General features: G+C 39.9%; 1 protein-coding gene across 2 annotated transcripts in view; it reads left to right on the forward strand.

Annotated features, from left to right (window-relative positions):
- The window catches only part of RYR2 (ryanodine receptor 2), a 699456-nt gene that overhangs the window by 658305 nt on the left and 27110 nt on the right, over positions 1-14041 (forward strand). For both annotated transcript variants that reach the window (XM_043544343.1, XM_043544344.1), the window contains 2 exons: positions 11685-11745; positions 13804-13950. In XM_043544343.1, the coding sequence (XP_043400278.1) occupies positions 11685-11745; positions 13804-13950 (208 nt within the window). The remainder of the gene's footprint in view (positions 1-11684; positions 11746-13803; positions 13951-14041) is intronic.

Raw genomic sequence — 14041 nt, forward strand, 5'->3', positions numbered from 1 at the left:
TAGGAAAAACCTAGACTGTTCATGGACTAGCAGAGCAAAGAATATCAACATGGATTTCAGGCTGTATCTTGCTGTATCTAGTTACCACTTATAGAAACAGAGGAATATAAGACTGGAAGGGACTCCAATAAGTCATCTAGTCCAGTCCCTTTCCAGTGAGGCAGGACTAATATTATCTAGACCATGCCTGGCAGGTGTTTGTCTAACCCAGTGGTGCCGAAACCGTGGGGAGGAAAGGGGAGGTGGGATAGGCCCCTGCCCCTCCTCTTTCACCCGAGGCCCTGCCCCCCAACCAGGCCAGAAGGAAAAAGCCCCGAGTGGTGGAGAAATGGCCTGGGGGCTGCTCTCGGGCCCCGCAGCCAGGCCAGGTGAAGGGTCCGGGGCACCCCACAGTGCCCCAGGTTCTAGCTTCTGGCCTGGCCAGAGGGTGGGGCCTCAGAGGCCTCAGAGCAGCAGCCAGGCCAAGGTAAGAGCAGCCCAGGGGACCTGGGCCACTGTGGGGTGTCCCAGACCCTCCACCTGCTCTGAGTGGTGCATCCCGGGGGGAGGGTGGGTGGGACATGGGCCTGGGGATGCTTTTGGGCCCCCTGCCCAAGTTGGTTGGATGGTCCAGGGCTCCCCACAGTGGCCCGGGACCCCTGGGTGTCTCTTACCTTGCCCGGCTTCTGGCCTGATGGGGGGTAGGGCCATGGGGGAACAGGTGGGGCCACAAAAGCGGTGGGGCCTCATGCGCCCTCCACTTTTATGAAGGATACGGGGCTCCTGATTTAACCTGTTTTTATAAAGCTGCAATGACGGAGATTCCACAGCCTCCCTAGGTAATTTGTTCTAGTGCTTAATTACCCATATAGTTAGAAAGTTTTTTCTAATGTCTAGCCTAAATCTCCCTTGCAGCAATTTAAGCCTATTACTTCTTGTACTGTTCTCAGAGGTTAAGGAGAACAATTTATCACCCTGATCTTTATAACAACCTCTTACATACTTGAAGACTTTTATCATGTTCTCCCCTCAGTCTTCTCTTCTCCAGACTAAACAAACCCAGTTTTTTCAATCTTTTCTCATAGGTCATGTTTTCTCGACCTTTAATCATTTTTATTGCTCTCCTCTGGAATTTGTCCTGTTTGTCCACATCTTTGCTGAAGTGTGGTGCTGAGAATAGAACACAATATTCCAGCTGAGGCCTTATCAGTGCTCGGTAGAGTGGATGAATTTTTTCTTGTGTTTTTCTTATAACACTCCTGCCAATACATCCCAGAGGATTGCTTTTTTTTTTTTTTTTTTTGCAATGGTATTACATTGTTGACCTACCTTTGGTTTCTGATCCACTATAACCCCCAGGTTCTCTTCGGTAGTACTCTTCCCTTGGCAATCATTTCTCATTTTCTGTTTGTGCAATTGATTTTTCCTGTAACCTATCACTTACATCAGCTTTTGTACCAGGTGACTGGGGAATAACTACTGTGATGCCAATTTTAAAAAAGGTTCCAGAGGTGATCCCGGCAGTTACAGGAGGTAAGCCCAAATTCAGTATCAGGCAAATTGGTTGAAACCATAGTAAAGAACAGCTGTCCAACATACAGATGAACACGATTTGTTGGGGAACAGTCAACGTGGCTTTTGTAAAAGGAAATCATGCCTTACCAATCTATTAAAATTCTTTGAGGGGTCAACAAACACGTGGAAAAAGGTGATCCAGTGGCTACAGTGTACTTAGACTTCCAGAAGGCCTTTGACAAGGTCCCTTACCATAGGCTCTTAGGGAAAACAAGCAGTCATGGGATAAGAAGGAAAGTCCTCTCATGGATCAATAACTGGTTAAATGATAGGAAACAAAGAGTAGGAATAAATAGCCAGTTTTCAGAATGGAGAGAGATAAATAGTGGTGTCCCCAGGGGTCTGTACTAGGCCCACTGCTGTTCAACATATTCATAAGTGATCTGGAAGAAGGGGTAAACAGTGAGGTGGCAAATTTTGCAGACAATACAAACTTATTCAAGATAGTTAAATCCAAAGCACACTGCGAAGCATTACAAAGGTAACTGGGCAACAAAATGGCAAATGAAATTCAATATTGATAAATGAAAAGTAATACACGTTGGAAAACATAATCCCAACTATACATACAAATGATGGGGTTTAAATTAACTGTCACCACTCAAGAAAGAGATTGGAGTCATTGTGGATAGTTCTCTGAAAACATCTACTCAGTGTGCAGTGGCAGTCAAAAACCTAACAGAATGTTAGGAACCATTAGGAAAGGGATAGAAGTAAGACAGAAAATATCATATTGCCTCTATATACTTCTATGGTACACCCACATCTTGAATACTATGTGGAGATCCAGTTGCCGCATCTCCAAAAGGAGATATTGCAATTGGAAAAGGTACAGAGAAGGACAACAAAAATCATTCGGGGTATGGAATAGCTTCCTTATGAGGAGAGATTAAAAAGACTGGGACTTTTCAGCTTGGAAAAGAGAAGACTAAGGGGGTCTGTGAAGTCTTAACTGGTGTGGAGAAAGTGTGGAGAAAGTGAAAGAAAATGTTATTTACTCCTTCACATAACAGAAGAATAGGGGTCATGCAATGAAATTAATAGGCAGCAGGTTTAAAATAAACAAAAGAAAGTACTTCACTCAAGGCACAGTTAACGTGTGGAACTCTTTGCCATCAGATGTTGTGAAGATCAAAACTATAACAGGGTTTGAAAAAGAACAAGATAAGTTCATGAAGGATAAGTCCATCGATGTGTATTAGTCAGGATGGGCAGGGATGCAACACTATACTCTGAGTGTCCCTAGCCTCTGTTTGCCAGAAGCTGGTAGTGGACAACAGGATGGATCACTTGATGATTTCCTGTTATGTTCATTCCCTCTGAAGCATTTGGCATCGGCCACTGTCAGAAGACAGGATACTGGGCTAGATGGACCATTGGTCTGACCCAGTACGGCTGTTCTTATGTTTTCTTAGTTTAGACAAAAAAATGTGTCCTTACTGAATTTCATCCTATTTGTTTCAGACCATTTCTGCAGTTTGTCAAGATCATTTTGAATTCTAATCCTGTCTTCCAAAGTGCTTGCAATCCCTCCCAACTTTATTTCATCCACAAACTTTATAAATGTACCCTATATGCCTTTATCCAAATTATTTATGAAGATATTGCATAGAACCAGACCCACAACCGACTTTCGCAGGACTCCACGTGCCCTTCCATCTTGACTGTGAACCGTTGATAACCATTGAGTACTGTTTTCTAACCAGTTGTGTACCCACCTTCTCATAGGTTCATCTAGGCTATATTTCTCTAGTTTATTAATGGGAAGGTCATGTGAGACAGTAGCAAAAGCCTTACTAAAGTTGACATATATCACATCTACTGCTTCTCCCCATCACAAGGCTTGGTATCTTTTCAGAGAAGGATATTAGGCTCAGAGATCTCTCAAGCTCAGAGATCTCTTCAGCCAGTTCTTAAATGTTCTAGGTTGTATTTCATCTGGCCCTGCCAACTTGAAGATATCTAAACTTGTCTGAGTAATTTTGCAGTTGTTCTTTCCTTATTTGAGCCTACCCATTTACACGCATGTTTGCTGTGTTAGTTGTTCAATCACTGCTAACCTTTTGGGGGAAAACTGAAAAAAAAGACATTTAACACTTCGGACATTGCTGTGTTTTCTCTTTTTGTCTTTCCCTCCTCATTGAGTAATGGGTCTACCTGTCCTTGGTCTTCCTCTTGTTTCTAATGTATTTGTAAAATGCTTTCATGTTACTCTTTATGTTCCTAGCTAGTTTAATCTCATTGCGTGCCTTGGCCTTTCTAATTTTGTCCCTACATACTTGTGTTGTTTTTTTTTAAATTCATATCAGTTTTATTTATATATAAACCACCACCAACATGCTTTCCACTGAACAGAAAATGACTGCACCTGTGAAAAAAGTTAATGTATATGCCTTGCTGATTGAAAATGGCTCTTCCCAGTTTTGATTTGGACAGCATTCTAGGAAAATGTTAAAAGATGAAAAGTTTTTTTTAACTTGATAGTTATTCTTCAATTGGTGCTTCCCTGTAGGTGCTTTGAACAGTTTTTATTTATGCACATTAAGATGTTTCAGGCTGAAAAGTTCAGAGTTATAATTCCAATTAACATTACAGGATCAGTAGACCTCCTGAAGAGGAAAAAAAATGTAGTATTTGGAAAAGAAAAACCTTTTGCTTGTAGTAGCTGAATGAAATGGACCTTTAAAGAAACTCTGATTATACTGGTGCTTTTGAAGGTGATGGAGAAATAGCACAGGTGGTTGCCAAACATAGTGCAGGCAAGTTCTGTACAACTGTTATGGCACGACTCTGCAAGTTCATCAGTACTATGACCTGTGACATCCCAGCTATTGCAGACTTGGTTCTCTGTTGCCATAGTGGTTTTGTGTTCCATAGTATTTAGGCAAATGTTCACTTGAAACTAAGGTAAAAGCGCCAGACTTAACTTTTTTCTTAATGGAGTTGTAGATTTGTGCATGTGTTGATCTGAAGAAGTGAAGTTTTTACCCACAAAAGCTTATACTCAAATAAATCTGTTAGTTTTTAAGGTGCCACCGGACTCCTTGTTGTTTTTGTGGATACAGACTAACATGGCTACCCCCTGATACTTCAGTTATACATTGTGTCTTAGAAATCCTGCAACTATTTTGAAGCAGTTAATCGTTCAGGTGGTATTTGCATACTAGCCACCAATATAAGCATTCTGAAAATTTTAAAAATTCACCATCACAACCAGTCTTAGTTTCTACTTTTCTGCATTTGAGAGGATTTTAGAACTATTTTCTCCATCATTTCATAATGCCATTTCACTCTTTAACTATGGAAATTATTAGATAATGTGGTGGCAATGGTTCTTAGAAAAGCAAAGTTCTGGAGAAGAACTAGTTCTTAATCTGTTTTATAAAATATAAGGTGTTTTAATTGTTACCATATCAAAAGTGTAGAAGTGCAGGAATGAAAGACTGGGAACAACCAAATATGTTCCCAAATGTACATATGTCAAGGTTCCTCCCCCACTCTGAACTCTAGGGTACAGATGTGGGGACCTGCATGAAAACCTCCTAAGCTTACTTTCACCAGCTTAGGTTAAAACTTCCCCAAGGTACAAATTAATTTTATCCTTTGTCCCTGGATCTCCACTGCCACCACCAAACTCTAACTGGGTTTACTGGGAAACGTAGGTTGGACACGTCTTTCCCCCCAAAATCCTCCCAACCCTTGCACCCCACTTCCTGGGAAAAGTTTGGTAAAAATCCTCACCAATTTGCATAAGTGACCACAGACCCAAACCCTTGGATCTGAGAACAATGAAAAAGCATTCAGTTTTCTTACAAGAAGACTTTTAATAGAAGTAAAGAAATCACCTCTGTAAAATCAGGATGGTAGATACCTTACAGGGTAATTAGATTCAAAACATAGAGAATCCCTCTAGGCAAAACCTTAAGTTACAAAAAAGACACACAGACAGGAATAGTCATTCTATTCAGCACAGTTCTTTTCTCAGCCATTTAAAGAAATCATAATCTAACACATACCTAGCTAGATTACTTACTAAAGTTCTAAGACTTCATTCCTGTTCTATCCCCGGCAAAAGCAGCATACAGACAGACACAGACCCTTTGTTTCTCTCCCTTCTCCCAGTTTTTGAAAGTATCTTGTCTCCTCATTGGTCATTTTGGTCAGGTGCCAACGAGGTTACCTTTAGCTTCTTAACCCTTTACAGGTGAGAGGAGTTTTCCTGTGGCCAGGAGGGATTTTAAAGGGGTTTACCCTTCCCTTTATATTTATGACAACATACAACCATTAAGCACAAATAGGTCACCCCTAACACAAACCAAAAAGAGTAACCACCCTAATCCAGAACCCAAAAAGCTCTAATGACTTTCCAAGTCGGTAGCGGACAGAAAGATCTTACTTTGTCTCCACTTAGTCTTTCTCCCATGCACCTCAAGAAGGTGATTGCGTTTTCTTCTCCTCATGAAAAGTCTCTAGTATCTGTTAATCCAGTGATACATCCAAAGCAGGAAGAGTAGAGGGACACAAGACTTGAAGCAATGGAAGTTTTTACTGCTGTTACTTTTCTTATCCTCCAAAACTGGGTCTTCATACAATACCAGATCCTCCGGGATTCAAGAGAATGCCTCTTGACCTGCCAAGGCCCAAATGTGGGGTGCAGTTTGCAAAAAAAGACCCAAAATGAGAGAAACCAAATTATTCACTCAATAAACTAAAATGCTGTAGTATTCATTCATGTAGTGTAAATAATGCTTTTGTAACCTCTGTTGCTTGATTCTTTACTTTTGATTTTAAAAAAATGTCAACATGAAAAGTGAGAGGACACCAATTTTTTCTGAAATAGAGGTAACTTTGGGACTAAAATGAGGGGCATTTTGAGAGGTGTACTCACTAAGTGCATGTCTACACTTCCCTCTGGAATGGTCGATCCAGCAGGGGTCGATTTATCGCATCTAGTGAAGACATGATTGATCGACCGCCGAGTGCTCTCCCATCGACTCGGTACTCCACTGGGGCAAGAGGCACAGGTGGAGTTGACAGGGTTGTGTCAGCAGTTGACTCACTGCAGTGAAGACACCCCGGTAAGTAGATCTAAGTACGTCGACTTCAGCTATGTTATTCACATAGCTGAAGTTGTATAACTTAGATCAATCCCCCCAACCCCCAGTGTAGACCAGGCCTAAGTTATCAGAAGCATCCAGTTCTGAATGGTGCTTCTAGGGTCTGCATAATCCCCTCCTTTAGGACTGGTTCAGTTCTCCTGACCTTTAGGATTCACACAGTAGGTTTCCTATGTTCTAACTGGGCAACAGCTCCTTTTAGTTAAGTATATCTGCAGAGCCTCAAGTTTTACTTTGGCCTCACGAATGAGTGCATGCCCTCTGTGGGTGCATGCCCATGCAGAAAAATAAGGGGGATGTAAGGAGCTGCTTACTCCCTTATTCAGGCTGCCCATCTTGCCATTAGGCTCCTACTTCCACTCCTGCAGAGTTTGACAGGGAGTGGGTGGGGCTTTGTTCAGCTGAACTGATGCAGAGTGGAATGAGTGGAAAGTGGAATGGCACAGCTTACTCCACCCCATGCCACCTCCTGCCCCAAGCAAGAGAAAAGCAGGGAATGATTAGGAATTTGTATCTCAGTCTGGTTTGTGCCCTGCTCCTGCTCAACTAAATGCTGCCTCTTAATTGGGCTGGATTGTAAGGTTAAAATCCAACCCAAAGTGATTGGAATTGAAAAGAGTTTATCTTTATCATATTGAGCTCCTGGTATGCCCTTTTTTTGACATCTATATCATCAGAGCTTGTTTGGCTCAAAGACTAATCCATATCCTTCACATACCTAGTCTCTATTCAGGAAATTAGATATCAGGATAAACAACACAAGTATTAACTTTTCTGGAAGCAATTATAGACTCTAAAGTGAATTCTGCTTTCCTTCAGCAAGATAACTTGAAAGCTTAAGAAAAGCCTTTGTCAAGGCAATAGGGCAACCAGTAGGAATAGTCAGATCTTAAATAACAATATGGGTTCTGATGGCCTTCCTGTATTGTTGTCACCCCTTTTGTGAATCTAAGAATGCAGCTTCTACAATCAAAGTTAAGTTTCCATTAGTATCCATGGTATATTGTTGTATCATCTTCACTCAGTGAAGAGAGTTATTCCTAAATACATTGTCCTCAGACGGTGGCAGTACCTTTTGGCTCTACTGTTCCCATTTCTTCATCCAGTTTAGGGCTGGAGAGTCACCTTGCAGTTCATGGTCTGGAAACTGCAAGAGACCAGGTTGTATAACAGTTGAACAGCTTTGAACCATAATATTGGCTCTTAGATTTTATATTTCAACTCTAAAGGAAAACAGATCACATCCCAAAAGACAAACTGCAATATGTTATTTTGATCAGTCAAGATAGGGCCCAGCTCTTCTCCTCTGCAGGGGTCAAGTCTTGTAGTTTTGAAGGTTATGTTCTAAACAATGGCACAGATTTAATGGGGTTGCTCAGATTTTCACCAGTGTAAATGGCAGCAGAATCTAGCCTAATACCCTTCCATTGTTGCCTCACTGTAATAAGGTTCAAAGTTACAGTGACCAGACAGCAAATGTGAAAAACCGGGATGGGGTGAGGGGTAATAGGAGCCTAGAAAAAGACCCCAAAATTGGGACTGTCCCTATAAAATCGGGACATCTGGTCACCCTATGCAGAGTACTCTCTAGCAGTCATCTAAGTTGGAGGACTCAAGACCCAAAATAACTAGTCCTCAGAGGAATCTATTATTTCCCTCCAGGTAAAGTCATCTAAAGCTCTCTGCTCCTAGGCCAGTGTCCGTGTCAGAAGCACTGTTCAAGGATGCTCTCAAACCCATAGGAGTGCAACAATTGCTTATTCTTTTTGAATGTTAGAGCAACAAATGTGCATTCAAGTATGACAGACACTGAGATCTCATTAAGTAGTTTGGAGGTGGTCAGATACAAAGACAGCATAATTTTCTTGTCCTGGGGAGAAAAAGTTACATTATACAAAACTTTTCTGACCAAGTGGCCTATCGAACACAATGTGAACTTAGCCAATAATATTCCAAGGGGAACTAGTAACCATGCAAGTATTCCATATTCCAAGGGGAACTAGTAACCATGTCCTTTTGATTTGTGTCTGCAATAGCATGCCCCGTGTAACTTTTATATGGTAACATTCTATTAATTTTCTCAACTATATCAAGTGATGTGCAAACTTGAAATAAATAGGGTAAAGAGATGATATGGAAAACAAATTGCTATGGGTATGAAGGTAAGTAACAACACATTCTTTAAAAAACATTAATAACATTTGTATTTTGCATAAAAACATTAATTTTCACATGATTTAGAGTGCTGTGAACTAGATAATTAGTATACAGGTGGGGAAATTGAATCACAGAGAGGTCAATTAACTTGTTTAAGACCACACACCAAATCAGTAGTAAAATTGGGGTTAGGACACAAATACTTTTAGTCCCCATGTGTGGCCTACTAGGCCATACTTCTCTCTGTGTTAAAACTATTTCTATTTCTGTCAGCAGAGATTGTTTATTAAAAACCCAATGGTGCCACTTCTACTCACAGTGAGCAGTCCTATGGAAATCAATGCGTGTTTGCGTGTGGCAAGAGACTAAATAAGTGTTAATATGATATATGATTTACTGTATCGTCTGTATCATTTCTGTGGTAAAATGAAATTTATATAGTGAAAAATATGTGTGAGAATGAGTGCAAAGGACAAATTTCCCACTAATCCAAACAACCACCATCTTTACAATTCCTCTGTGTTAAGTAAATTGGCATTGTTATAAGTAAAATCAGCGGAATCACAATTAAATATGTTGTAAGTTCCTTTGGACAGAGAACGTTGTTCTGATTCTGATCACACTCAACATAGGTTTCATATCCTTGTTACTTCATTGACTTCTGTGAAATAACTACTGATTTTTACTAGTGCACATAAGATAGAACTTGGTCTTCTGCTTTTTTATTGACCTGTAAATCTCCTTGTAGACTTACGCGCTATATAAATAATAATGACTACTACTTTGAATGGAAGTTCAACTGATTTGATGGCAAAATCTTCTCTGAATGGTTAACATTTAATCAAAGCAGAGAAATTATTTTATTTTTGGTGAATTGTTCTGTCCATGAAATTGAGAATCTAACAAAACTTGCTCTAATCTTGGGAGACCTGGGTTTGAGCCCCGAGTAGATTACATTATGTTAGTGGCCTTAGGTAAACTCTCATAAGCACCCATTAGAGAACCACTACACAATTTGAGATGACAAGGGCACTATACCTGTCTACACTATATCTAACACTAATAATTGTTATTTGCTCTTTATTTGAAGGAGCATTTAATTGGCTCATAATTACATGGAGAAGTAATATTACATAATATGGAGAAGTAATATTACATAATATTTTAATATAATTATCTACATTATAATTGTCCACAAAGTCCCCAATCAGAATAGGGTCTATTTGTGCTAAACACTTCACAGACAGCTCAAATAGTTTCCACTCCATAAAGATAAAGAACCAGAAAGTGGCTCAACATGTAATAGGGCTTAATGCCCAAGCAAGCAGCCATGGTGATGGCTCTTGTTAGTTTCTTGTCTCACCTGCTTACAAAAAATGGTTTATTTGTATTATAAAAAATGTAGCTTTAAGTTTTTGGGGTCTTTTGGGGGGAAGAAGCATCAGAGTTGAGAGGAGGAGATTGTTGGAGTAAGAAGTAAGAATCAATCTCAGAGTGAAGAAGGAGAGAAGCATAGTGGTCATGGGTAAGTGACGCTGTGCCACTGAAGGGGTTGAATGGTTGGAGAAGGACAGCATGAGAGAGGATGGATCACTTGATGATTACCTTTTCTGTTCATTCCCTCTGAAGCACCTGACGGGATACTGGGCTAGATGGACCCAGTATGGCCGTTCTTATGAAGACGGCCGGTAACTGGTAGCAATACAGCAAATGAGTAAATACTGTAGAGTGGATATACAATATTTTTTACTGGTAATAGAATGCTAACTGTAATTGAAAATTCCTTGGAAATAATTGTACTAAAATACTAACAGGTGTAGATTTCTGAATGAATATTTCATTTTTATCTATGAATATCCCTAATTTTAAATCTCTCTTGTGTGTGTCTGTTTTAACACAATCATTACCATTTAGATTGCAGTAGAACCCAAGGTGTGTTGGGAGCTCTCCAAACACAGAAGACTTATTCCCCGTTTTATGGAGTGTAAAGACTAAAAAGGACAAAGACAGACAATGAGTGAGGGGAAAGGGATGCAACATACAAGTATAGACTGGATTCTGACTTAGCCTGTAATGGGTGTGTAGTGGTAAAGAAGGAAGTAAAGAATCTTCTGTGCTCTTCTAATGACTGGACAGAATGACAACCCTGGCACTCAAATGAAGAAACTGTTGCCTAATTCCTTCCCTTATAGCATCGGTTGCCTTAAGAGACCAGGGAAGTTGTAGAGAGTAATGGGAAGCTGAGCTGGCCAGTGGAACTGGCTGGCCTAGTAGAGAAGCTACATGCTGCAGCCCTTAAGGTGGAGTGTAACAGTTTGTGTGATGCCCCTGTGTACTGGGGAACTCCGAGTGGCATTCTGCCTCTCTGAGATAGTTTCTGTTATGCTGCTTTGGCTGGCATGGAGTTCCGCACTGCCCCCAGTGCAGGGCTATGCCAGAAAGGCACAATCTAATCCACAGTCAGAGAGTTGACATTCATTTTGTTGCTGCTGCTGTTGTTAAACATACTAAATTTGCTCTCCTCCATGATTAAACCCTCTCATCTTCCTCCCTCACAAATTTCCCAGCTTCATTTGTAGTATCCTTATACCCCTTTCTTTCAATAGCCCTCATCCCTGGTTTCAGTAGGACAAGGACACATGAAATCTGTTTATATAAACATTTTCCTGCTAACGTTTCAGATAGGAACATCCCACAATAACAGCATGTTCTCTATATGAATTCTACTATTCCTTTCAACTTTAGGAGAAACAGGACAATTGTAGCTTATTATACCTACAGGATAATGCACTTATGGTAGAATGGATGCTGTGTGATTTCTCACTGAGCTTTTATATGCATCTGCTTTTTTTGCAGGCTAAATTCCATTGACGTAAAGTATCAGATGTGGAAATTAGGAGTTGTTTTCACTGATAATGTAAGTTCATTTTACTACACGTATAATAAAATAAAACAGAGTTCTAAGCATGAGAAATTGGTTGAAATGTATGAATCTGATTACTTCTGTATGCTACTGATAACAATTTACTAATCTGATAAGGGAGGTAATTTTGCTTTTTAACCCTGACCTGTGAACTTGGACAGGAAGCCAAACTCCCGTCTCAATTATACAGGTGAAAATCTGCAGAAACTTCCTTGACTTCAGTAGAGTTCAGCTGGGTCTTTCTCTGATTTGTTTTTATGCACCTCAGTTGTGCACAGAAACTTGCAACAATTTGTGTGTGGTATTTTGTAAAAATAAGAAAAGAGTGAATCTGAACTATTTTAGTGTGGGTATCAACTTTAATCACAATTTCTCATGCCAGGCTTAGATCTATTTCCATTTTATATGTGGAGCCACTGAGAATTACTAGAAAACAAGTACAGATAGCGATAGTTGATTTCAGTAGAGTTACTCTGGATTTACACTGGTATATCTGGAAGTAGAAGAATATGGCACAGAATATGATTTATTAACTCTACTCTTCTTCATTTCCATGTTAAAAAAATACCCAACCTATCAAATGGTATCCTGTTACAGGGTGAGCTCGACCTTTGAGGGTTAGGACTCAGCCTCCCCCATCCCGGGCCTAGTTCACCTCCCCAGATAAAGGGAATACATGCAAAGAATGGGGAACTGGTGACTGAGAAGCAGGCCTGCTGAGCCTGAGTTTGGCGTGGGAGCTTACTGGGAAAGGGCAGGTGGCAGTTCTCCTGCTGTCCCAGGCTTAGGGACCTGCAGGGAACAAGAGACCGCTGAGGTCGGAGGGGTGCATAGGACTGTGAGCCTGAAGGGAGAACTATAAGCAAGAGGAAACTCTGATTAAGGACTGTAAAGACTTTTGAGTCTAGAGGAAGGGTTATATGGAAGCTAAAGTCCATCATAAATTGAAAGGACTAAATGAGCCCAGAGAAGAGGTCTGGAAGGTTTAGAGTATTATTTTATGGTAATAAACCACACCTAGAAGGGGAGCAGTACTGTGAAAAAAACAGATGTGGTGGTTGGTTTGATGTGAAATTGAAGGTAAACCAAAGCAGTGACATGACCAGTGCTTGATTGGATGTAAGCCCGCCTACGCATCCATTTTCTTGTATATTTCTTATACTTTTTCTTACCTCTTTTGCCAACTATGAAAGATATTTCTTCCCTCAGCTTCTATCTACTTCTCTTGCTGAATGCTGGGTGAAATTATAATCCTGACCATTTGAGAGCAAAATGCTATGATATCATACATAGTTGGGTTGTGGAGTTGTAAACTCTTATTCCCTTATAAATATCTGCAACAACAGCATTCAGAATAAAAAATAAAACCCTGACAAACCTAATCTTATTTTATAAATATCCATGTGTTTTCAAGCCTGTTCTAAGGTTTGTCCTTCTTTAATAGCAGAGATCCAAACATTAAAGCTTTGTAGGAAGTGATTTTCCTGTCCCAAATTGGGATGAAAAGTAAAAATCTCAAAATTTTTGCAAACTGAAAATCCATAAATAAATAAATGGTTCAGGTCAATTCAAACTTTTTGTTTCAATAATTCAAAATATTTCATTTCTGTTTCAACCATTTTTAATTTTTCTGTATTTTATTTACTATAATTTGTTTGCATTTCTGAACGAAAAGTAATTTGGAATCAGAAGAACAATTTTTTTTGGTTGGAGAATGTTGAAACTAAATGTTAGGAGAATTTTGAAATTCACTTCAAAAAATTTTCAAGTTGAAAATTTTGTCAAAACTTACTCTTTCCTCTGAATAGGTTTGAGTTTTGACAAATTGGCATTTTTGACAAAAAATATTTTGTCATCAAACTCCTAACCAGCTCTAGCAAGCATCACTGTAGTAAACCACCATACCTGAATACCCAACAGAAAGGCAAGTTTGAGCTCTAATATAATTCTCTCTTTTACTTTGTGACTAAGGTAAGACTGGTGATTACTCAAAGGCTGTAGATTTCATTTCCTGTTTTCCTAATGCAATTCTCTCTCTTTTTTTCCTAATAGTCTTTCCTTTACCTAGCCTGGTATATGACTATGTCAATCCTTGGCCATTACAACAACTTTTTCTTTGCTGCTCATCTCCTTGACATTGCAATGGGATTCAAGACACTACGAACTATTCTGTCATCAGTAACCCACAATGGCAAACAGGTATCAAGCTTCATCTCCCTCTCCCTTTTTTGCTAAAGGAATGCTCAGTTAGGTTCATCCCGTGGCTGAATTCAAACTGACTGGGGAAAAC

The sequence above is a fragment of the Chelonia mydas genome, chromosome 3 (assembly GCF_015237465.2).
Source record: "Chelonia mydas isolate rCheMyd1 chromosome 3, rCheMyd1.pri.v2, whole genome shotgun sequence".
Taxonomy (NCBI): Eukaryota; Metazoa; Chordata; order Testudines; family Cheloniidae; genus Chelonia; species Chelonia mydas.